Source organism: Scyliorhinus torazame, chromosome 8 (assembly GCF_047496885.1).
Source record: "Scyliorhinus torazame isolate Kashiwa2021f chromosome 8, sScyTor2.1, whole genome shotgun sequence".
In the NCBI taxonomy this organism is placed as follows: domain Eukaryota; kingdom Metazoa; phylum Chordata; class Chondrichthyes; order Carcharhiniformes; family Scyliorhinidae; genus Scyliorhinus; species Scyliorhinus torazame.
Genome location: NC_092714.1, coordinates 40,181,825 through 40,208,302, shown reverse-complemented (window position 1 = coordinate 40,208,302; position 26,478 = coordinate 40,181,825). Strand labels below are relative to the sequence as shown.

At 46.0% G+C, this 26,478-nt stretch overlaps 1 protein-coding gene across 1 annotated transcript in view; it reads right to left on the bottom strand.

The window, feature by feature from the left end:
- LOC140427776 (sorting nexin-9-like) overlaps positions 1-26,478 on the bottom strand; it is a 169,236-nt gene that overhangs the window by 97,152 nt on the left and 45,606 nt on the right. Inside the window, exons 3-5 of the mRNA XM_072513416.1 lie at positions 16,564-16,647; positions 14,486-14,525; positions 3,882-3,966 (exon numbers count right to left, since the gene is read on the bottom strand). Coding sequence (XP_072369517.1) covers positions 3,882-3,966; positions 14,486-14,525; positions 16,564-16,647 — 209 coding nt within the window. The remainder of the gene's footprint in view (positions 1-3,881; positions 3,967-14,485; positions 14,526-16,563; positions 16,648-26,478) is intronic.

Genomic DNA, 26,478 nt, shown 5'->3' with positions numbered 1-26,478 from the left:
TGATGGGGCCAGATCATTCACAAATGAGAAAATCTTAAAATCAATGTTGCAGCTCTTGTTATTTATGGTGCGCTCAAAGAAACTAGACTGCAAAAGATTGCTCACCTCAGAAGCCCAAAAGCAAACACTATTGACCAGCCCGTCGCTGACTGAATACAAACGGTTGGGTCATGAATTGTCCATTTAATGGCTTTAATTGGCATTGGAGTGGGAAGGCTGTCCGTGGGATTACGCATCCTAGACGTAATTGGGGCAGAAGTAGGACTATGGTGGGGTGCCCACCTGGAACCCTCCCAATCAATTAAATTCCCCCTCTGCCTCCAAACTCAACTTGGGAGAGGTCATTACATTCTGGCCAGTAATATAGGCTGGTGCATGCTATGATAATAATAATTTTTATTGCCACAAGTAGGCTCACATTAACATAGAACATTGAAAATACAGCACAGAACAGGCCCTTCGGCCCACGATGTTGTGCCGAACCATTGTCCTAGATTAATCATAGATTATCATTGAATTTACAGTGCAGAAGGAGGCCATTCGGCCCTTTGAGTCTGCACCGGCTCTTGGAAAGAGCACCCTACCCAAACTCAACATCTCTACCCAACACCAAGGGCAATTTGGACATTAAGGGCAATTTATCATTGGCCAATTCACCTAACCCGCACATCTTTGGACTGTGGGAGGAAACCGGAGCACCCGGAGGAAACCCACGCAGACACGGGGAGAACGTGCAGACTCCGCACAGACAATGACCCAAGCCGGAATCGAACCTGGGACCATGGAGCTGTGAAGCAATTGTGCTATCCACAATGCTACCGTGCTGCCCTTAAGAACAAATAAATCTACACTATATCATTTTACCGTAATCCATGTACCTATCCAATAGCTGCTTGAAGGTCCCTAATGTTTCCGACTCAACTACTTCCACAGGCAGTGCATTCAATGCCCCCACTACTCTCTGGGTAAAGAACCTACCTCTGATATCCCTCCTATATCTTCCACCTTTCACCTTAAATTTATGTCCCCTTGTAATGGTGTGTTCCACCCGGGGAAAAAGTCTCTGACTGTCTACTCTATCTATTCCCCTGATCATCTTATAAACCTCTATCAAGTCGCCCCTCATCCTTCTCCGCTCTAATGAGAAAAGGCCTAGCACCCTCAACCTTTCCTCGTAAGACCTACTCTCCATTCCAGGCAACATCCTGGTAAATCTTCTTTGCACCTTTTCCAGAGCTTCCACATCCTTCCTAAAATGAGGCGACCAGAACTGTACACAGTACTCCAAATGTGGCCTTACCAAAGTTTTGTACAGCTGCATCATCACCTCACGGCGCTTAAATTCAATCCCTCTGTTAATGAACGCGAGCACACCATAGGCCTTCTTCACAGCTCTATCCACTTGAGTGGCAACTTTCAAAGATGTATGAACATAGACCCCAGGATCTCTCTGCTCCTCCACATTGCCAATAACTCTACCGTTAACCCTGTATTCCGCATTCATATTTGTCCTTCCAAAATGGACAACCTCACACTTTTCAGGGTTAAACTCCATCTGCCACTTCTCAGCCCAGCTCTGCATCCTATCTATGTCTCTTTGCAGCCGACAACAGCCCTCCTTACTATCCACAACTCCACCAATCTTTGTATCGTCTGCAAATTTACTGACCCACCCTTCAACTCCCTCATCCAAGTCATTAATGAAAATCACAAACAGCAGAGGACCCAGAACTGATCCCTGCGGTACGCCACTGGTAACTGGGATCCAGGCTGAATATTTGCCATCCACCACCACTCTCTGACTTCTATTGGTTAGCCAGTTTGTTATCCAACTGGCCAAATTTCCCACTATCCCATGCCTCCTTACTTTCTGCATAAGCCTACCATGGGGAACTTTATCAAATGCCTTACTAAAATCCATGTACACTACATCCACTGCTTTACCTTCATCCACATGCTTGGTCACCTCCTCAAAGAATTCAGTAAGATTTGTTAGGCAAGACCTACCCCTCACAAATCCGTGCTGACTATCCCTAATCAAGCAGTGTCTTTCCAGATGCTCAGAAATCCTATCCTTCAGTACCCTTTCCATTACTTTGCCTACCACCGAAGTAAGACTAACTGGCCTGTAATTCCCAGGGTTATCCCTAGTTCCTTTTTTGAACAGGGGCACGACATTCGCTACTCTCCAATCCCCTGGTACCACCCCTGTTGACAGTGAGGATGAAAAGATAATTGCCAACGGCTCTGCAATTTCATCTCTTGCTTCCCATAGAATCCTTGGATATATCCCGTCAGGCCCGGGGGACTTGTCTATCCTCAAGTTTTTCAAAATGCCAACACATCTTCCTTCCTAACAAGTATTTCCTCGAGCTTACCAATCTGTTTCACACTGTCCTCTCCAACAATATCGCCCCTCTCATTTGTAAATACAGAAGAAAAGTACTCATTCAAGACCTCTCCTATCTCTTCAGACTCAATACACAATCTCCCGCTACTGTCCTTGATTGGACCTACCCTCGCTCTAGTCATTCTCATATTTCTCACAATAGAACATAACACTGCAATGAAGTGACTGTGAAAATCCCCTAATCGCCACACTCTGGCACCTGTTAGAGTACAGAGAGGGAGACTTCAGAATGTCCAATTCACCTAACAAGCACATTTTTCAGGACTTGTGGGAAGAAACCGGAGCACCCAGAGGAAACCCACGCAGACACTGGGAGAACATGCAGAATCCGCACAGACAGTGACCCAAGCTGGGAATCAAACCCGGGTCCCTGAAGCTGTGAAGCAACAGTGCTAACCACGGTGCTACTGTGCACAGTTTGCCTCATAGTAAACCATGAGGGTAGACAAAAACTTATTTCTCTGTCTTTAATTAAATCCTCACTTGATTGGCTAATGTCGCTGTGGGCTGTCTATTTTCAACAATGGTGGAATATCCTATGACACAATTTAATAGAGCCTTAGTTGTGTTTATAAGTTCAAGGGTCCTTGTCACAAATAGCAATGAGACACAAATCATAACATGTGAAAGTGAGTCTGTGAGCCACATTGACAAACATAGCCCAAGTTGCCAAGGCAGAGATAATGGACAAAAAAGCGAATTATTAGAAAGACTGGATATGAAAAGTCAAACTCTTCTGGAGATAGCATTCGTTGAGATAACATTCATATTAATGGAACAAGCAGTTAAGTAACAAACTTCGACTTACATGTTATAATGAACCCAAGATAGTCAGTATTCCAATAAAAATGAATAATTCATTTTCTTATAACACTATCACTTCCCATCCTGTGTTATTTGAAGATTACAGTATATCAATTGCCAAGGAAGATGATAGAGTAACAGCAACTGCAAAATCATTATCTCTCGCGTTAAATCAAATGGAAATACATCAGTACTAGATCGCTGAGCTATCACTGAGCATTAGTTCCAACTATATGAACTACTTATGCTTGTTAGCCATATGCTTTTGTTACTGCTCAGTTTTTCTTTAACATGCTACAAAAAAAAACAATTGAACCTTCAGGCCATATAAAAAAAAATTCCCTTGCAAATTGATTGCCAGAATCAATCCAGCATCAGGTAGGAATCTAAACCTGTTTGGGCAGTTGATTTTTGCATGACGTCTCGGAGCTGCAGAGACAGGCCTTTTGTTTCATTCCAGATAGCCAGGCATGAAGGATAGATCTAGAGTCGAATCTTCGTGCACACAAAATTTATTTACAGAGGAACACACGTCAGAAACATAAACCTCCAAAGCCACACAACACAGTTTCACTCTGCTACTGCAGAAGCACAAAAGTGAAGCCTCACGTAGTCATTAATTTCAGATTTGCAGTCTCCATAGTTATTTTGTTTTTGTATCTCTTACCTGGATATCCGTTTGGGAGTTGATTCGTTACTACTTCTCTTCTCTGGTTCAGGGATTATCATCTCATAATCTTGGTCAACTGATTCTGTATGAAAATGGCAAATTATTTCAGACACACGCTGACAACTTCATATCCTTGCGTTTGACTGAACCTTTATTTAGTTATTTTCCAAGATCTTCTTTTCTGAGGCACAAGGCTCATGCTTTTATATGGGATAAATTGGATCATTTAGGCTCTGCATAACCTGCAGTTCGTAAATTAAAGCAGTGTAAGATAAATTTATATGCAAAAATGTTTTGTTGTCTCTTAGGGGTCACAACATGAAGTTATTCATTATGAGTTAATAATACATAGCTAAGAAGAAAAAATAGTTTACGATTTTAATGTGAAATTGTTTCTCAGCAGGAGAATGTTCCCACGTATTCAACATAAATATAATAGGAAGACTGGAGCAAAAAAAAGACAATTCAGCCCTTCAAGCCTGTTCTGCCATTCTATATCTTTTTTAAAATAAATTTAGAGTACCCAATTATTTGTTTTTTCCCAATTAAGGGGCAATTTAGTGTGGCCAATCCACCCACCCTGCACATCTTTGGGTTGTGGGGGTGAGACCCATGCAGACCTGAGGAGAATGTGCAAACTCCACACGGGCAGTGACCCAGAGCCGGGATCAAAGCCAGGTCCTCAGCGCCGTGAGGCAGCAGTGCTAACCACTGTGCCACCATGCTGCCCGCCATTCTATATAATAATCTTTATTAGTGTCACAAGTAGGCTTACATTAACACTGTAATGATGTTACTGTGAAAATCCTCTAGTCGCCATATTCCGGCGCCTGTTCGAGTACACAGAGGGAGAATTCAGAATGTCCAATTCACCTAACAAGCACCTTTTTGGGGGACTTGTGGGAGGAAACCGGAGCACCCGGAGGAAACCCACGCAAACACAGGGAGAAAGTGCAGACTCCGCACAGACAGTGACCCAAGCGGGACCCGAACCCGGGATCCTGGCACTGTGAAGCAACAGTGCTAACCCCTGCACTAACGTGCCGCCATCATGATCAATCATCTACCTCCACGTAATTTTCCTGTAATATCCTCATACTCCTTAATTCCCTTGATATTCAAAAAATCCATTGATCTCTGCCTTGAATATATTCAATCATTAAGCATTCACAATCCCCTGGGAAAGAGAATTTCAACGGTCCACAATTCACTAGAGTTAAGAAATTTCTCTTCTTGTTCTCCTCTCAGGCCTTGTTCGGAGATTGTGGCCCGTAGTGCCGTAGCCAGATGAAACATGCTCCAGCATCTAACCTGTCAAGCTCTTTAAGAATTTTATATGTTTCAATTGGATCAATTCTCATTCTTCTAGACCCAGGAAATATAGACCTAATCTACTCAACCTCTCCTCATAGGACAAACCCGTCATCCCAGCAATCAGTCCACTGAACCTTTGGCGCATTGATGATTTGAAGGCACAAATAGAGGTAGGTGGGTATGATTTAATCGCCATTTCGGAGATGTGGGGCGGGATTTACCAGTCCCGCCCACCCCAGGACCAATGTGTGAGGTCAATGGACCTTCCAATTGTCCATCAAATCGTCCATCGACAATTCCTGCGGTGGGGGGGAACCAAAAAATTTCCCAGGTGCTTATAAGGTGACCAAGACAAGGAACTGAATAGTCAAAGATCTTCATCATTGAGAAAGCATAGGCAAAAATGAAAAGGAGGCGGGTAGCACTGTCAGCAAGGGATGGGATCAGTACATGAGTGATAGAGGATCTTAGATCAAAGGATCAAGAAGCAAAATCAGTTTGGGCGGAGCTAAGAAACAGCAAAGACAGAGAAAATTGGTGGGAGTTATTTATAGGCCACCAGAATGTAGTGGCAATGTTGGACATGGTATAAATTAGGAAATTAGAGCTGCTTGTAACATGGATAATACAGTAATAATGAGTGAATATGTACATTATAGAGTGGAAAAACCTAATTAGCACTAATGCTGTGGAGGATGAATTTCTGGAGCGAACAAGATGGAAAAAGTTGAAGAACCAATTAAGGATTGGGCTATTTTAGATTTAATATTACGTACTGAAAAAGGGCTAATTAGTAACCTTGCTGCAAATGAGACTTTAGGAAATAGTGATCACAATATGATAGAATTTTTCAGTAAGTTTGAAAATCATATTGTTCATTCTGAAACTGGGGTCTAAAATCTGAACAAAGGAAACTATGAAGATTGAGGGGCAAGTTGGGTGTGGTGGATTGGGAAAATACATTCAAATATTTATTTGCGAACAATTTAGAATCTAGCAATGGAGGACCAAGAAACTTCCAAAGAAAGGCAAAAGAGAATATAAGTGCAAGCAAGGAGGAAACACAAAAGTGGACTGTAAAAGTTACTTTAGGTATGTGGAAAGGAAAAGATTAGCAAGGACAAATGTTGGTCAATTACAGGCAGAGACAGGAGAATTCATAATGGATAATAGGGAAATGAGAGAAACCAAACAGTGATTTTGCATCCGTCTTCCTGGAGGAACATACAAAAAATCTCCCAGAGATTTCAGGGAACCAAGACTCTTGTGAAAATAAGGAACTGAAAGAAATTAGTATTAATAAAGAAAAAAATTAATGGATTGAAGGTTGGTAAATCCCCAGGACCAGCTGGGATTATCGTTACATCCCTTTGTGAATAAGGGTATAACATTTGCAATTCCCCAGTCCTCTGCCACTACCCGGAGTCTAAGGAAGATTGGAAAATTATAGTCAATACTTCCACAATTTCTACTCTCACTTCCCTCAGTATCCAGTCCTGGTGCCTTATCAACTTTTAAGTAAAGATAGCCTATCTAATACCTCCTCCTTATCAATTTTAAACCATTCAAGTGTTGGTATTACCTTGTTTTTCATTCCTGACTTGAACAGCATCTTCTTTGATAAACATGGATGCAAATACCCCTGACTCCATGTGTAAATCCCTCTTTTGGTCCCTATTTGGCCCCATAACTCCTTTTGTCCCCTTTTTCCATTCATATGCCTGTAGAGGACTTTGGGATTCCCTTTTATGTTCACTGCCAGTCTCTTTTCATACTCTCTCTTTGCTTCTCGATTTGCTTTTTCACTTTCTGACTGAAACTCCTATATTCAGCCTGATTCTCAGTTTTATTGTCTACCTGACATCATCATTCACCATTTTCTCTCTTCCTTCTTTCATGGTTTGTGGGGTTACATCTGTGACTTTCCAATCCTTGTGGTTGCTCCAATTGAGGAAATGCTGGAAGATCAAAATCAATGCATCTACTATTGCATCCACCTCTTTTAAAATCCTAGGATGCAGGCCATAAAGCCCAGAGGATCTGTCGATATTAAATCCCATTATTCTATCCAGTACTATTGCTTTACTAATTCTTCAAGTTCTCATGTTCACTAGGCCTTTGGTTCCTCTCTGTTTACTGAAGAATTTTGTGCACTCGCCCAGGAAACACAAAGTACTTGTTTAATGCCTCTACTGTTTATTTATTCCATATGTTAAAAGGACAACTCGATAATATACCAAATGTGACCAGATGTATGTGAAACAACCCTTGTGAATATAGCACCGTTACTGTAGTAAAACGTCATAATGCAATTATTAAACAAAATTTGACACCAAGGCACACAAGGTGTTATCACCAAAAGCTTAGACAAAGAGATGGGTCTTAAGGAGTGTCTTAAAGGAAAAGTAAGGAACAGAGGGGCAGAGATTAAGCTGATGAAAATGACAGAAAGCCTTGTTTGCAATGCACCCTATTTGAATGGTGGATGTCAAGAATTCCTATTCGGATGCCAATGTCCAGGATTTAAGGTCGGCAGGGGTTCCTTCACAGAGGAGTTCATGCATTCAGACCATAGCAAAAACATTTAAAATAAAGGAAAACTTTACATTTTTGGACAGGAATTATGTTCCCAAGCCACATTCTTCACTCCAAAGTACAACACCGCAGTAGAAAAACACCACACTGTATCACCTCATGACATTATTCATGTAGGTTTTGGAATGTATTAGGGATTACATTCCTGCTGGTGAAGCGTCACGTGATGTGCAGTGATGTCGTCAGAGTGTTGAGGGGGTCTTTAGACAATTCTCCATCTTTGATTGTATTGAACAACTCCTCTTACTAAACCTCTCATTATGTTTCATAAGAATGCAGAGTGTGGACACCACCATACTTTGTCTTTTTGTGGCAACAAATATAACGGAAGAGAAAACTGGTGACGAGGATTGAGGCACAAAAGCACCTGGAAGAAGAAGTTTGTCAACTAAAAAGTGGAGGTGGCATCGGGAGCAACAGAAAATTCTCAGGACGCACGCACACGTCGGGTGAAGTGCTGCCGTCAATGCTGTAGGTTTCAAATTATTTTTGACTGCGACTGTGAGCAAGAGCGACAGTCGGGGGAAACCTACTTGCATTGAAGTGAGAGGGGTCTGGGCTGCAGGGACCGCACACAAGGCAAAGATCAATGGGCTGCGAGAAACGGAGATTTCGAAGTCTGTCGACTCTGCATGGGCCACTACTTGGGGCGGAGGAAGTCGAACTATAATCATGCAAAACTGAAAGATTTGTAGTTGCTTGTAATCAAAGTGATTTGTACCATACTTCCCATTACAAATTGGAAAGGGGGTGGGAGGAGGGGGAAAGTTGGTTAAGTGTAGACCCTAGGAGCCGGGATCTGAAACAAAGAGAAAACCTGGCACCATGGATGCATTTGATAAAGATGTGAGACTTGGAACTCATACGTGGAAAGATTCTAATTGTTTATCAGAGCAAATCAGATACTAGAGGACCTAAAGTCGCAACATGTCCCAACTGAATGGTGTAAAACTTTTCCACTGCTACAAAATTTAGATCGCCCATAAAAACCAGGAGATATGTTCCACATTGAATTAATGAAAATCTTAGAGGGGCATTTCACTCCAAGACCATTATTGATTGCAGAAACGTCCCAATTCCACCACCATAGCCAGGAAGAAGGTGAAAATATTTTACAATACATAGCGACTTTAAGAAGGTTAGCAAAATACTGCAAATTTGGTGCAATACTTGCTGAGATACTCTTCGAGATAGGCTGGCTTGTGGACTCTGCAGTGAAGCTGCACTTTCACCCCGTGTCTGTGTGGGTTTCCTCCGGGTGCTCCGTTTTCTTCCCACAGTCCAAAGATGTGCAGGTTAAGTGGATTGGCTAAGCTAAATTGCCCTTAGTGTCCAAAGAGGTTAGTTGGGGTTACGGGGATAGGGTGGAAGTGTGAGGATAGGGTGGAGGCATGGGCTTAGGGTAGGGTGCTCTTTCCAAGGGCCAGTGCAGACTTAATGGGCTGAACGGTCTCCTTCTGCACTCTAAACTCTATGATTTGCAGTGCAGAAGGAGGCCATTCAGTCCATCGAGTCTGCACTGACCCTATGAAAGACACCCCATCTAGGCCCACACGCCCACCCCATCCCTATAACCCCCACCAAACCTTTTTGGATATTATGGGGCAATTTTAGCATGGCCAATCCATCTAACCTGCACATCTTTGGACTGTGGGAGGAAACCGGAGCACCAAGAGGAAACCCAGGCAGACACCGGGAAAGCTTACAAATTCCACACGGATAGTCACCCAAGGCCGGAATTGAATCCGGGTCCCTGGTGTTGTGAGACAGCAGCGCTAATCACTGTCCCTCCGTGCCGTCCCAATGGGGTCCAAATCGGGTCCATAGTCATACTTTGAATTCTCCTCCATTCATACATTCCTGCATGCAATCTCACCTCCTCTTATACTGGCTCTTAACTTGGGGCTGGATTCTCTGTTCTGGAGACAAAGTCCCCACCCGGTGTGAAAACGGTGGTGTTTCACGCCAGGAAAACTGGCACAAAACGGCCACTGATTCCCCGTTTTGCTGGAGGCTAGCAGGGAGGCAGCGAAGAGCACCCGGCTCTAGCCATCGATACGGCCTGGAGAACAGCCATCGATACGGCCTGGCGTGGCCGCGTATGCACACGGTGGCGGCCTGCAGCGGCCACGCCGTGCTTCATGGTGGATGCCACTTGCGGACCCGGCCCGCCCCCCCTCTGGCCGGCTCGCAAGCCCAGGACCGCCCCACCACAGTGCTCCCAGCCCCAAATATGTCCACTTCTGCCCACGGATTGGCCCTCCCCCGACTGTGGCAGCGCTGGGCTGAGTCTGCAGCCGCCACGCTGAGTTCCCGATGGGTGAGACCACATGTGTCCCACGGCGTCCGGAACTGCGCCGGTCGGTGACGCAGCATCGCGGGGCAGGCCTCAGCCAACGTACAGAGGTCGTGGATACGGCGCACGCTGTACTCTGTGAGTATGCCACTTTTCAGGGGGCGGAGCATCGCGAAAACTCCACCGCCCCCAATTTCGGCATCATCGGGGATTCTACGCCCCGTCGCTGAACGCAATTTCAGAGTCGGGGTCAGAGAATCCAGCCCCTTGTTTCTGTTCCCTCTCCGTTCCTACCGTGACCATTTGCAGCTATTCCTACCCTTTGGAATTCTGTCCTTCAGCATCTATATGTTATTACTTCACTCTCTATCTTCAAAAGCATCATAAATTGACTTTTCTTTGATTAGGCATTTACTCTCCTTCCATCCTCCTTGCTCCTCAGTGTTAACAGGTTGCCTATTGCCCCGTCAAGGGTTCGGAGATGTGTAAAATTCATTCCTTCATGGAATGTGGGTGTCACTGGCAAGGCCAGCATTTGTTGCCCATCTTTAATTGGCCTTGAACTGAGTGGATGGCTGGAGGGCTGTTAAGCGTCAACCCCATTAAGACCAGCTAAAGGTGGAAGATTTCCTTCCCTAAAAGACAGCAGTGAACCACTTGGGTTTTGTTATAACTTTCACAAAGACCACGGGGCATCGCTGATTGATCTTCCCCATGGGCTTCATAGAATGTGAGTTCCCATGTTGAGTGGGTGGATGTTCGCCAAATGGGCACTCACCAGCGGGGCCTTAAATATCGTCCCCAGACCCAGACCGATGGTTCCAGACTGGGACATGTGTTTTGGAAAGCGTGGCTGCGGCTTTATTTATTCATATCCTACGCCTCCTGGAATTATTACACTGGCGACGAGGATCAAGCACGGGATTCTGAGAAGCCTTTAAAACTTTAGAAGGCAACTCAGGTAAGAAAAACAAACAAACCCAGAAATGCTTTTCTTTGCAAGACTTGAGCAGTATGATACAAAAGTAGAAGACTGGAGCCAGTATGCCGAGCACATGTGCTTTTTCTTTGCACCAATGGCACTGAAGGGGCTAAGAGACAAAAAGTAATCCTAACAGCATGTGGGGCTCCAACATTTGGCATCATCAAAAGCTTAGCCTATCCAGCAGCCCCCGACAGTAAAATGCTCAAAGCCATTACGACCCAAAGTCATCTGTAATCGTCCAACACTACCATTTTAACACAGCTGGGAGGACCCCAGGGGAACATGTTACGGAATTTCTTGCTAGATTGCGGAAGTTGGCAGAGTACTGCGAATTTGGCCCATCCCTGACCTAGATGCTACGCTAATGTGGGGGATTAACAATCTTACAACCCAGAACAAATTACGGTTGGAGCCCAACCTGGACCTCAAAAGGACCACAGAATAGCTTTGTCCCAGGAAAATGCTGAGAAAGGGGCTCAAGAACTTCAAGGGATGGCGGATAGTAGCGTCCTCAGGTTGGTGGGAAGGTCCACGCCAGTGTATCCGTTAAAGGCACTCACATGCCTCTCCCACCATTAATCCAACATTCTGAAAGGACAGCATTTTAAAGGACAACCGGATAACCCCAGAAATATCTGGGAAAGCTTCCCAGAGGAACACAATTGCCAGTCGCAGAGCCGTTGTAGGCGCTGTCAAAAGCATGACCCAGGCAAGGCTGCCAGAATCGGCAGTACGCGTGCTGCCCAGACTGGAAGCCAAAGTCACCTCAGATCCATACCTTGCAAGCATGCCAGCCCAGAGAGGGCGAAATTATGCAGTTAAATTGCATCGTCACGACCAACGTCGCCCAGAGTCAACAGTCATTCCTGAGAGGTGGAGGTGGATACGGGAACTGCTGTCTCCGTCATTGGGGAACATTCTATAATCTCCAAACGAGTATTCTGCCATTCCTAAGGGACACCAGGGCCAGACTCGCCATGTACATGTGACAACCTTTGAAGATTATGGGGAACGCCATGAGCCCAGTAGCTTGGACAGCAGTTGGCCCGACCCCCACACATTTTTGTGTGAGAATCAGGACTTAGGGATTGACCCCAGAAGATCTGACTGCACTGGCTGGAAAATTTTCAATTCATGATGAGTGAATTGTAGGAGGTTATTTGCAATTACCCTGAAGTATTCTAAGAGAGCCTCGATAAAATAAAATGAGCGAAAGCCGATGCCATACCAAAATATTTCAGGGTTAGGCCAGTCCGTAATCTTTGCTGCCGAAGGTAGAGAAGGAAATCGAGCGGTTGGAATGTCTCGGGATCCATAGCCAGTGCAGTGCATGGAATGGGCTGCGCCAGTGGTTCCTGTCCCCAAGCCCGACAAGTCAGTTCATCTTTGTGGATACTATAAACCTAACAGTCAACAAAGCATCATGACTGGTCCAGTATCCTATAGAGGATTTGTGCGTCAAATTGGCAGGTGGCCAAACCTTCATGAAACTGCCTGAACCAGATAATACATCCAGTATGTCACAATTAACACCTGTACTAATTAACAATGTACTAAGATACAGGTCTGCCTTCAGAGTCTCGTTGACATGTGCCATCTTTCAGCGTGTCATGGAAAATATTCTCCAAGGCTGCCTAGGGTGGCGGTATATCTTGACGACGCATTAATCACTGGGGCCACTGAACAAGAGGACCTAGCAAACTTGGGGGAGGTCTTGAGGTTATTTTCCAATGCAGGCAACATCTCAAGAGAGAGAAATGTGTATTCCAGGCAGGCGAAGTAATCTGCCTATGGTACCGGGCAGATAAGAAATAATAAAAATAATCTTTATTATTGTCACAAGTAGGCTTATATTAACACTACAATGAAGTTACTGTGAAAATCCCCTAGTCGCCACACTCCAGTGCCTGGTTGGGCAGACTGAGGGAGAATTCAGAATGTTCAATTCACCTAACAGCACGTCTTTTGGGACTATTGGGAGGAAACCGGAGCACCAGAGGAAACCCACGCAGTCACGGGGAGAACGTGCAGACTCCGCACAGACAGTGACCCAAGCGGGAATTGAACCCGATACCCTGGCGCTGTGAAGCAACAGTGCTAACCAATAGGGCAGCACGGTAGCACAAGTGGGTAGTGCTGTGGCTTCACAGCGCCAGGGTCCCATGTTCAATTCCCCGCTGGGTCACTGTCTGTGCGGAGTCGACACGTCCTCCCAGTGTGTGCGTGGGTTTCCTCCGGATATTCCGATTTCTCCCACAGTCCAAAGATGTGCAGGTTAGGTGGATAGGCCATGATAAATTGCCCTTAGTGACCAAAAGGGTGAGGAGCGGTTATTGGGTTGCGGGAATGGGATGGAAGTGAAGGCTTAACTGGGTCGGTGCAGACTCGATGGGCCGAATGGCCTCCTTCTGCACTGTATGGTCTATGTTCTATGTGCTACCGTGCCGCCCCCTACACCCCATGGACGATAAAGTCAAGTCCATCAAGAATGCACCGACCCTGCTAAATACAACCGAGTTCAAATCTTTTTTCGGCCTGATAATTATTATGGAGAATTCATCCCAAATTGGGCCACTTTGTTGTTAGCCCTGCACATGTTACAGAAAAAGTATCAAAGGTGGACATAGCAGCACCGCAGGATGAAGCCTTCGCAAATGTAAAGCAACAACTGCTGTCCTCAAATATACCAGCCCATTACTACCCCAGAAAGGAACTAATGCGAAGGTGTGATGCCTCTCTAAATGGAGCGGGTTCAGTCCTCTCACATCAATGGGACAATTGCACAGAGAGGCCCATTGCATACACGTCCAGGACCCTGACGGGCACTGAGTAGAGTTATTCACAGGTTGGAAGGAAGGGTTGGCTGTTATTTTTGGTGTGAAGATTTCTACCAGTATGTCTACGGCCAACATTTTGTAACCATAACAGCCAAAATGGGGGCTCACCAGGGGGGTCTTAAATGTCAACCCCCGGACCCGAAACGGCAGTTCCTGAGGGTCCTGGGCTGGGACATTTGTTTTGCGCACCACTGCTGTGCCTTTATTTGTTTGGAAATAAAACTCTTTTAGACTGCGTCTCCTGGAATTATTACAGATTTGTAAACGACAATCGCGGATACTTTCACGGTCATCATTGCGGATACTGGTTTTAAATTCCAGATTTATTCATTGAATTTAATTCCACCCACTGCCAAGGTTCTGCACATGAAGAGTAGTCTAACAATGTAAGGTGTTGCAAGCTGGCCAAAGTTACTCTCATCAATTCCTAAAGCCCGGGCGTAGAGGTTCGGAGACAGGCTGTCTCACCAACTTTGTGGCCGGGGGCATTGGCGAAGCAACAAATAACTGCAACAGTGAGAAAATAGAAGTAGATTAAAATAAACTCGGTGATATAAGAATGGGGTGCACGTACCAGAAGTGTCTGAATAGCTGTTACAGTTCTTTGATCGGAGCTGTTGGAAGAGCAAACATTGTAAGAAGAAAATTGTTCTCTGTTATCAAGTGAAAGAATCATTGTCTTAGTGGAATTCAAAGGAATCAACAATGATTTACACTGCTCAGAATGACCATGCTTACATTTGCATTCAAGCATTGGGAGTTCCAGGAATATATAATGAGCCTCACTCAGGAGGACTGGGAATTCATTTTGTTTGCTTTAACAGGCAGTTTTTATTCGCAATATGTAAACATTCATTCAGCAGTGAGCATTTCACAGGGGGTATAAAACTCATCTCAAGATTATAACAAATGGGTCAATGCTGTGAATTGTTTTCCTAGTTTACGATTCCAGTAGTTGGAAATCTATATTTAAGTGGGTAACACAGAAGAGGGGGAGGAGTGGGACCTCCTCACACAGTAGGACAAAATACCATGGCCCAGATGTCGTGCTCAGCAGAGAAGGGCAGCTTCTCACCTGTTGAGAAAAACTATCCTCAAAGATCTACTGGGCTGTACAGCATCAATTTCCTCTCCCTCAACATTGCTTAAAATCTAGTGCCATCTCTCGTGGCACTGTGGCATCCAGTATATAGAAGAATTCTCCCAGCAAAATCATAAGTATTGTAAGGAATCATAATTATAATTAATTTTAAATCATTTTACAGGAAGGGAAATATGATGGAGAGATAAACATGGAATTATATTAAAAAGTGAAACATCATAAATAGTATTTTTAAAATGGTGGAATTTTAAAATATTGTTCTGAGGAAATGACACTCCGCACTTACATAATTAGCTTTTTGAGGTCAGAGGGGTTGTTCAGGAGTAACTATGACCATTAAAAACTTAGTTAGTCTTCATTCAACCTGGCTTAACATTTTCAATGGTTTTCACAGTGAGAGTAATGCATGAAAAGTTGAGGTTCACATCACATTACTGATCTGTGTTCATTGCATATGTAAGGACTGCAACAGCGCACCCTGTGGAGAAGCAAGGTAACAGTGAGAGCAACTTCAGGATTTCAGCATTTAATAATCAGAATAATCGCCTCTGGTCACAAGTAGGCTTCAATGAAGTTACTGTGAAAAGCCCCTAGTCACCACATTCCGGCGCCTGTTCGGGGAGGCCGGTACGGGAATTGATCCCGCACTGCTGCCTTGTTCTGCATTACAAGCCAGCTGTTTAGCCCACTGGGCTAAACCAGCAGACAAAGTGCAGAATTCAGAAGTTTCTGTCAGCCTTATATAGTAATCTTGATGAGTGCTGACTAATCACAATTAAACTGCAAATTCCAGTCCCTCATTGTGCATCCTACATGTGGTTGGGGTTCAAGAGTAAGGAGCTGCATTTAATTTTATGACCCTGAATCATTTGGAGAAATAAAAAGAAAAAGCAACATTGTTTTGTAACAAGTAACAGGGACTATAAATAAAACTTTGTGTTGTGATGCTGATGTTTGAGTCTATTCACTGATAAAGGTTTTGTGACAAAACTGTAGTATTGACCACTACATGGCTTACAGCTTCAATCTGAGAACAAATCTTTCCTCTTGATGCAGCTGGGTTGGTTCAAAGTAAATCCAAGGCTGTGATAGTTCATTTGTTTTACTCAGGATCAATTTTGGTTGAATGTGTTCAGGACATTTTGCCACAGGTTACTTTAAAGTGAAATGTGAGGGGCAAAGGGTTCACAATCCCACATGGAAGGTCTAGGCACTACCTTGTTACATGCAGTAAATTCCTGGGGCCAGTTTAGCTCAGTTGGCTGGACAGCTGGTTCGTGATGTGGAGCGAGGCCTGTACCAGCCGAGGTTATTCATGACTCACCTTCTCAACCTGGCCTCTTACCTGGGGTGTGGTGATCTTCAGGTTAAATCATCACCATGTCATCTGGGACCAATGGGGACTTTACATTTACATGCAGTAACAATAGAAGCACAACAGGACTATATAGATAACTCCTTTCAGTGTTGCATGAAGAAAGTCTATTTGACTATTCAAAACAGAAAATTATGTCGCATCCCCTTAATTGTGTTTTTGCATCTCAACATACCTCAACTACATCTATTTCTTCATAACTTGAGTCGGTCGCACATGTTTCTTCAATCTCAATAGCTGGCACAGAGTCCATCACCAACTAGAGAATGGTTTAAAAAAAATGACACGGATATGTTAATAAGTATTGAGAAAACAGCTGCAAGAACTATACCTTCAGATTAGTGAATTTAGAAAACGGTCATTTGCTAAAGGAATGGGTCAAGTAAAGATGTCATAAGCAAGCTCGAAAAGTACATTGAGGGAGAAAGAAATAAGAAGACTGTACTGATAAGGTTCGATGGATTAGAGTGGGAGGAGGCACTGTGGCACAATGGTTAGATCTGTTGCCTCACAGCACCTGGGACCCGGGTTCAATTCCGGCCTTGGGTGACTGTGTAGAGTTTGCATTTTCTCACTGTGTTTCCGTGGGTTTCCTCTGGGTGCTCCGGTTTCTTCCCACAGTCCAAAATGTGCAGGTTAGGTGGATTGATCATGGTAAATTGACCCTTAGTGTCCAAAGATGTGTAGGTTAGGTGACGGGGTTTCAGAGGTGGGACGGGGGTGTGGGCCTGCGTGGAGTGCACATAGAAGTGCCAAATGGTCTTCTTCTACACTGTAGCAATTCTATAATTCTATGATAAAAACACACTTGGGCCAAATAGCTGTATATTCTATGTAAATCTATGCATTACATGACTGAAGAATTAGTTACTCGACCGATCTGTAAAGAAATGAGGAAAGGTTAGAGATGTTCATGCTCATCAGCTTAGAAAGAGAAACCTCATTGAGTTATGTGAAGTATGAACAACTTATATTATATTCTACATTGCAATTTCAACTACACTTTGAAAGTACTTCATCGACAGCAAAACAATTTGATGTCCTGCAGTCAATAAATGCTAATCTTTTTTAAATGTTTTAACGGGCTTGGAGGGCCGAAGGGCCTGTTCCTGTGCTGTACATTTCTTTGTTCTTTGTTTTGTGTGGGACTCACAGTTATTGCCCACACCTAATGACGGTGATGAAAACAAAAATTCCTTTCAAAAGCACTTGAAGTATTCTACCTTAAAGTAGCAATCAAAGCGAGATAAGTTGAAGACCAAAATGGAAAAGCTTTGACTGGCTTTTTTTCATCCTTGCATTCTGTACGTTTCTTACGTAATTCTGTGTTGGAAAAATCCCATTTAAAGATCAGGGCGAGAAATTTGAGTGCCCTGGCTTTTCGACATGGGCGCGCCAATGTATCCGGTGCCTGTCCCAGATTGGAATTAGGTGGGCAGCAAGAGAAATTCGTGCACCCGGTATATTTCCCTGGCAGTAGCAAAGCCCTGAGCAGTTCCTGTGTTGCATTCCTCATGCAGTGTGGCCAACTGACAACTACGAACATCTCAGGTACCGACCAGCATTGACAGGAAAGCACCTGTTCCAGGCAGCCTTACTTTGGAAAAGGTACAATCTCTACATAAGGGAAGATGGACTCTGAAAGCGCGCCCTACCCAGGCCCAAACCTCTGACTGACCCCACCCACCCGCACATCTTTGGCCTGTGGGAAGAACCCAGAGCTTCCTGGAGGAAATCACGCAGACACGGGGAGTATGTGCAAACCCCACACAGAGTCACCGAAGGCCAGAATCGAACCCCGGTCCCTGGCGCTGTGAGGTAGCAGTGCTAACCACTGTTCCAACATACCGCCCAACTAATTGACGAAAGGCTGCGAGGTAATCTTCGGAGCACTCGGGGTGAAAGGGGATGTTCCCGCAAGCAGGGAAATGGCTCCCCCCGACCCCTGCCCCAATTTCTGTGACGCCACCCTGGAAGCAATGTTTCGAGAAGTAGAGGCGGGGGGGAGAGACCCAGAGAAGGAAATGGGAGCACGTGGTAAGGACGATTGATGACCAGAGTGTTGCCCCAGGGCAAGGCAGTCTTAGAACATAGAAAAATACAGCACAAAACAGGCCCTTCGGCCCACAATGTTGTGCTGAACCTTTGTCCTAGATTAATCATAGATTATCATTGAATTTACAGTGCAGAAGGAGGCCATTCGGCCCATTGAGTCTGCACCGGCTCTTGGAAAGAGCACCCTACCCAAAGTCAACACCTCCACCCAACACTAAGGGCAATTTTGGACACTAAGGGCAATTTATCATGGCCAATCCACCTAACCTGCACATCTTTGGACTGTGGGAGGAAACCGGAGCACCCGGAGGAAACCCACGCAAACACGGGGAGGATGTGCAGACTCCGCACAGACAGTGACCCAAGCCGGAATCGAACTTGGGACCTTGGAGCTGTGAAGCAATTGTGCTATCCACAATGCTACCGTGCTGCCCTTAAGAACAAATAAATCTAAGTCTTGTCAGATGAAGTGTAATGACTGGGGTGGTCAAAGCAAATGAATGTATTTACACATTGATGCACGATCAATCATTACTGAAGCGAGATTGTAGTCCAATTGAAGGCTTTAATGAACAAGTAGTTACCCCAGCAGCTCCAGTACAGACTGACTGCTGTGGGTGAAACACAGACTCTTATGCTCCGCCTGCTGGGCGGAACCAGCAGGCAGGTTCTACCACTCGTACTACAGTATAAGGTACATCCCACCTAGGTACCGCGATACCCCTAATATAGCCTACCACATTTACCAGCGGGGGCCAGATCCCGGAGGGAGGCCGTGTCTTGTCGGCCATCGGGGTGCGCCACATAGGCGTACTGGGGGTTAGCATGGAGATGTACCCTCTCGACCAGTGGGTCCGACTTGTGGGTCCGCGCGTGTTTGCGGAGTAGGACGGGTCCGGGGGCTGCCAGCCATGTTAGGAGCGAGGTCGCTAAGCAGGACTTCCTAGGGAAGGCTAGGAGACGTTCATGAGGTGTTCCGTTGGTAGTAGTGCACAGTAGTGATCGGATGGAGTGAAGTGCATTGGGGAGGACCTCCTGCCATTGGGACACTGGGAGATTCTGGGACCGTAGGGCCAGTAGGACGGCCTTCCAGACCGCTCCGTTCTCCCTCTCTACCTGCCCGTTTCCTCGGGGGTTGTAACTGGTCGTCCTGCTGGAGGCAATGCCCTTGCTGAGCAGGACTTGACCATAAGACCATAAGACATAGGAGCGGAAGTAAGGCCATTCGGCCCATCAAGTCCATTCCACCATTCAATCATGGCTGATTTCAACTCCATTTGCCCGCTCTCTCTCCATAGCCCTTAATTCCTCGAGAAATCAAGCATTTATCAACTTCTGTCTTGAAGACACTCAACGTCCGTGCCTCCACCACCCTCTGTGGCAATGAATTATAAGACCATAAGAAAACGCAGCTTGTCACTCATGAAGGAGGACCCCCTATCACTATGGATGTAGGCGGGGAAACCGAACAGGGTAAGAATGCTGTGGAGGGCTTTAATGACGGTGGCAGCCGTCATGTCGGGACAGATGATGGCGAAAGGGAACCGGGAGTACTCATCAACCACGTTTAAGAAATACGTGTTGCGGTCGGTGGAGGGAAGGGGCCCTTTGAAATCCACGCTGAGGCGTTCAAAGGGGCGGGAAGCCTTCACCAGGTGCGCTTTCTCTGGCCTGTAGAAGTGCGGCTTGCACTCTGTGCAGATTTGGCAGTTTCTGGTTACGGCCCTGACCTCCTCGATGGAGTCGGGCAGATTGCGGGTTTTAACAAATTGGAAGAACCGGGTGACCCCCGGTTGGCAGAGGTTGTCGTGGAGGCTCCGGAGTCGGTCTACTTGTACACTGGCACACGTGCCGTGGGACAGGGCATCAGGAGGCTCGTTGAGCTTCCCGGGACGATACAAGATCTCGTAATTATAGGTGGAGAGCTCGATCCTCCACCGTAATATCTTATCATTCTTAATTTTGCCCCGCTGTGCGTTGTCAAACATGAAGGCTACCGACCGTTGCTCAGTGAGGAGAGTGAATCTCCTGCCGGCCAGGTAATGCCTTCAATGCCGCACAGCTTCGACGATGGCTTGGGCCTCCTTCTCGACGGAGGAATGGCAGATTTCTGAGGCGTGGAGGGTGCGTGAAAAGAAGGCCACGGGTCTTCCCACCTGATTGAAGGTGGCAGCCAGAGCTACGTCTGATGCGTCGCTCTCGACCTGGAAGGGGAGGACTCATCGATTGCGTGCATCGTCGCCCTGGCGATGTCTGCTTTGATGCGACTGAAAGCCTGGTGGGCCTCTGCCGATAGGGGAAAAACCGTGGACTGGATCAGTGGGTGGGCCTTGTCCGCATAATTGGGGACCCACTGGGCATAATAAGAAAAGAAGCCCAGGCAACGTTTCAGGGCCTTGGGGCAGTGGGGGAGGAGAAACTCCATGAGGGGGCGCATGCGTTCGGGATCTGGGCTGATGACTCCATCATGCACTACGTAGCCGAGGATGGCTAGGCGATCGGTGCTAAACACGCATTTGTCCTTGTTATAGGTTAAGTTCAGGATTTTTGCGGTATGGAGGAATTTGCGGAGGTTGGTGTCATGGTCCTGCTGGTCGTGGCTGCAGATGGTGACATTGTCGAGAACGTGGCCCACAGACCGTACCGGTCAACCATTTGGTCCATCTCCCGTTGGAAGACCGAGACCCCATTTGTGACACCAAAGGGAATCCTTAGAAAGTGGAAGAGCCGCCCATCTGCTTCGAATGCAGTGTACTTGCGGTCATCCGGGCAAATGGAGAGCTGGTGGTAGGCTGATTTAAGGTCTACTGTGGAGAAAACCTTGTATTGCGCTATCTGGTTGACCATTTCAGATATGCGGGGGAGAGGGTACGCGTCGAGCTGCGTATACTTGTTGATGGTCAGACTGTAGTCTATGACCATCCTATGTTTCTCCCGGTATTTACAACCACCACTTGAGCTCTCTAGGGGCTGTTGCTGGCCTCGATAATGCCTTCTTTTAGTAATCACTGGACTTTCGACCTAATGAAGGTCCGGTCCTGGGCACTGTACCGTCTGCGCCTGGTGGCGACGGGTTTGCAATCGGGGGTAAGGTTTGCAAACAGGGAAGGCAGGTCGACCTTGAGGGTCGCGAGGCCGCAGACAGTGATGGGGGGTATGGGGCCGCCGAATTTGAACGTTAAACTTTGCAGGTTACATTGGCGGTCCAGTCCCAGGAGTGTGGCAGCGCAGAGATGGGGGAGGACGTAGAGTCGGAAGTTATTGAACTCCACGCCCTGGACCGTGAGGTTAGCTATGCAGTACCCCTGGATCTCCACAGAGTGGGACCCAGAGGCCAGATAGATTTGATTCACAGTGCGGACGTAGTGCTCTTTTAACAAAGTCATTGCGTCCTCGAAACCCTCCGCGTCTTTGATAAGCGTGTAGATTTCTGGGCTCATCCTTGAGTGGAGGACTTGCATTTTTCTGTTCATCCATGGGGGTAGTCGGGGCCGTCCTGATGTACCCATTGAAACATGCCAGCCAATGTTTAAAAGTTGCTGCTGCATTTGCCGCGTGGGGGTTGATTTGTAGACACTCTGGCTTGATGTGGAGAGCAGCCATTCTTCAATCTTGTTCATTAAATTGATGCATAATCAATCACTACTGAAGCGAGATTGTGGTCCAATTGAAGGCTTTAATGAACAAGTAGTTACCCCAGAGGCTCCGGTACAGAATGATTGCTGTGGGTGAAACACAGACTCTTATGCTCCGCCTGCTGGGCGGAACCAGCAGGCAGGTTCTACCACTCATACTACAGTATAAGGTACATCCCACCTAGGTACCGCAATACCCCTAATATAGCCTACCACACACATCATGGGCTGGATTTTCAGTGCCTGGTCGGGAAGGGTCCGAAAATTCCTGCCTCCAGCCAGCTGGCATCTCTTTTCATCAGCACATTCCCATCTCCAAGCCTATTAAGGATCCTCCTCTGTGCCAACTAGAATTTTCCAGCTAGCAGGTGGGTACCCTGTGGTGGCTGAAACATGACCAGTGGAAGCAGACGGTCTTTCTTGCGGTAAACCTGTGGGAGGCCTGTGTTCCTACCTGTCTTCAAAGGTAAGCGGCGGCCTTTCAGCGGGGACCATCAGACCCACTAACAGCAGCTTTCAGAGGAGACGTTACAGTTTAGAAAGTGAAGTGGGACCAACAGACACAGCTGACTGGTGAGTAAGTTCCTGGTGGGTATTTTTCAAACTTTATTACATTGTAAGTCATTGTTTCAGCAAGGGTAGGGACTTAGTTGATTTATTATTATTTAAATATAAGGATCTTCTAAAGTTTTAAATTTAAAAAGGTCTAGTCATGGCAGGAAAGCTCGAAGCTGTTGCATGCTCCACCTGTTCTTTGTGGGTAGCCGGGCACATTTCCAGTCCCTGGGACCAGCATTTGTGCAGGAAGTGTGTCCAACTTCAGCTCCTGGAAGCTCGGGTTTCAGAGCTGGAACAGCAGCTGCGGACATTGGGAAGCATCGTGGATAGCTCATTTTGAGAGGTGGTCATACTACAGCTGAAGGGACTTGAGGAAGGAAGGGAATGGGTGACCACCAGGCAGTGTAAGAGAAACAGAGAAACACGCAGGTAGTTCAGGAGTCACTTAGGGTCCCACCTGCAAATTGGTATTCCAGGGAGTGCCGACAGAGCCAAGCTACTGGCACCACAAGTAGCCTATCTGTGGGGCGCGGTAAGGCAGCGGTCATGGTATATGTGGGTACCAATGACACAGGTAGAAGTAGGGATGGGGTCTTGCATCAAGAATTCAGGGAGCTGGGCAGTAGACTAAAAAGCAGGACCTCTCAGATTGTAATCTCTGGATTACACCCAATACCATGTGCCAGCGAGCACAGAAACTGGAGAATAGCACGGACAAATGTGTGGCTTAAGAGATGGTGAAGGAGGGAGGGTTTTAAATTCCTGGATCACTGGGAAAATCTCTGGGGAAGGTAGGATCTGTACAAGCGGGACGGTCTGCACCTGAACCAGAGCGGGACTAACATCCTTGCTGACGGGTTTGCTAGTGCTGTTGGGAGGGCTAGTGCTGTTGGGAGGAATTTTAACTAATTCGGCATGGGAGGGCACAGCATAATACAGTAAAGCAATCAAATCAAAGGGAATGCAGCTGTATTAAGTTTCAAGGGAGTAAGGCAAGGCAGGATGGCCTCTACTTTAATGCGATGAGTATTAAAGGTTAAACTGATGAGTTAAGGGTGAGGATTGACACGTGGAATTGTGATATAGTGGCCATCACGAAGACATGGCTGAGGGAAGGACAGGATTGGCAACTCAACAGCGCAGGATATTGAATCTTCAGGTGAGACAGAGGAGGGGTAAAAGAGGGGGAGGCATTGCATTATTAGTTAAGGAGTCAGTTATTGCAGTAAGGAGAGATGGTATCTTGGAGGGGGAATCAAATGAAGCTTTGTGGGTAGACCTTCGGTATAAAAAATGGATAGCCACATTGCTAGGTATTTATTGTAATACCAACACATATTGGATCTCTACCTCTAACTGAGACAGTTTCCCTGGATGCAGCTGATATTGGTGTTGCTTTATTGGTTCGGGGTTTCCTATGTCTGCATCATGGCTAGTTACTGGAGTGCATGCGGGTGTGTCACTGCAAACTTGTTGTTATTTTTTCAGTTTTTCGATTATACCTTTCCACTGGTCTTCTAAATAGGCCAACTGGGCCTCTAATTGTCCTAAGATGTCTGTATTTGTTAATTGTACTATCGGAGGGTCATTCTGTGTACCGTCTACCTCTTCTCCTACTTGACTCTTCCCATTACTGTCTTCTTCCACTACTTGTACCATCTGACACGCTTGTCCCTTTCCTTCCTCCTCCATACGATAATATTCCTTTAGCATGTTTATATGGCACAACCGGTCCTTCTTCCAACGGTCTGGAGTATTGATTAAGTAATTTACCATACTCACTCTCCTAACCACCTCATAGGGCCACTGAATTTCGCTTTCAGACGTTCTCCCTGCAACGGCAACAATACTATTATCTCTTCTTCAGCCTGGAAGGTTCGGAACCTTGCTCGTTTGACCCCCGCTACTGTCTGCCCTGTAGTATTCTCCACTTTTGTGCATTTTCAGAATCCTCCTTATGAACTCCAACAAGTCCCATGGGTTCTCCTTGCAACTCCAACATGCTAAATGAACATGTCCCACTTTATTACAATGGTAACACTTCGGCCTTTGAGTCTCCCCCTCCCCCTAGTAGCTTCCTTCCTGGTCTGAGGAGGAGATCTCGGGGCATTCCCAGCTGTCCATTCCTTACCTTTGCCACCTGCCTTCCTTTTACTCTCCCACTTCCTTTCTTTTTCAAAATGATGGGGGTGAATGGAACAAAGTTTAAATTTATGGATCAGCTCATAATTGTCAGCCATAATTGCTGATTGTCTCACGGTCGTCACCTTTTGGTGTTCAACATGGCTTCTTTTCACCCAAGGTAGGAAATTCTTAAATTCTTCGAAGAGAACGACCTTTCCCAAAGCCTTAGAGGTAGTTTCAACTGCTATTGCTTGTATCAATCGACTAAGTATGTGCTGCTTAACCCTTCCAAATTCTCCATGAGTCTGGCCTGACCGTCTCCATAAATTCTGAAACATTTGCCTACATACCTCGTCATAATCCTATGTACTCAGAATAGCCTTTTTTAACTTCGTCAAAATCCCTCTGACAGGGATGCATAACCTTCCCGCGCTCACAAATAAATATATGAAGTTCAAATCATGCACTGTATCATAAAGATATGAATATTTTCTTGTATCAGTTCTACATTTCAGTTGGGAATGTAACAGGGGCTGGTTTAGCACACGGCTAAACAGCTGGCTTTTAAAGCAGACTAAGGCAGGCCAGCAGCACGGTTCAATTCCCGTACCAGCCTCCCCGAATAGATGCCGCAATGTGGCGACTAGGGGCTTTTCACAGTAACTTCATTTGAAGCCTACTTGTGACAATAAGTGATTTTCATTTCATTTCAAAGCTGAGGGCAGATTGAGCATCAATTGTGACAGAATATCAAAGGCTAGCAACTCAAGTTCCCCTGTTTTTCAGGTGCAGGTTCAGATTGAGGTGGGAAACACGCATGGTACCAGTGCATCTACCGCACTTGGATGATTATTGCATCTGGCCGAGTGACTCAAAGAACAAAGAACAAAGAACAAAGAACTCCTATGCTGTTCTCTTCTTCCTAACACTGCCAGCTGCCTCAGGATTTAGCAGTGAGCTCAGATCTGCAGCATTCTGCAGGAACCCTGTGATGCAGACAGCCTGCTGTCCTTAGAGGCAAACTGTTGCTTTTAAAGAGAAACTGCATAAATGAAGGCAAAGTGAACACCAGGGCAGAGAGAGAGAGATCTCCAGGGTAACAAATTTGGTGGTGGAGGCATTATTATGGAAGTGGGCAGATCGGGACTCACAATCATTCCAAGGGGAGATGGGTCGTATCTCGAGACCCTCAAGGACCATCTCCAGAGGATAGTAGGGGCAGAAGGCCAGCGATGTCAATTCCAAGCATCTGAAGCCAAGGACCTGGGAGCACTGCTACAAGAGGTCTCATCGTCACATACAAGTTGTCAAAGCCATCTCTTACCCACTCACACTGCCCTATGCACCGCACCCTATCACTCACAAAGCAGTGCTCCTTGACACTCGGGCCTAACATCCAGATAATCCACCTCACCCTCTCTAATGCTGCCTGCCTCACACTCACCTCCCCCTACTTCCATATAGCCCCAGCTATTCAACCATGGCAAGAACATCATCAAAAACAGTGCTGCACACTCACAAACATATTGCTCTCTGTGTTAGAGGATAAGGCGGCACTCGGGTGGTTCCTGTATTCATATCCCCAAGAACTACCACCTGTCCAGCCACAACAGCTCAAGGAGCAATAGAGAGAGCAACAGCATAACATGGTGCTGATGAGAGTCTTACAGTCGCCATTTCAAATACTTTCATTTTTCTCCAGACAGTATTTTGCTTTT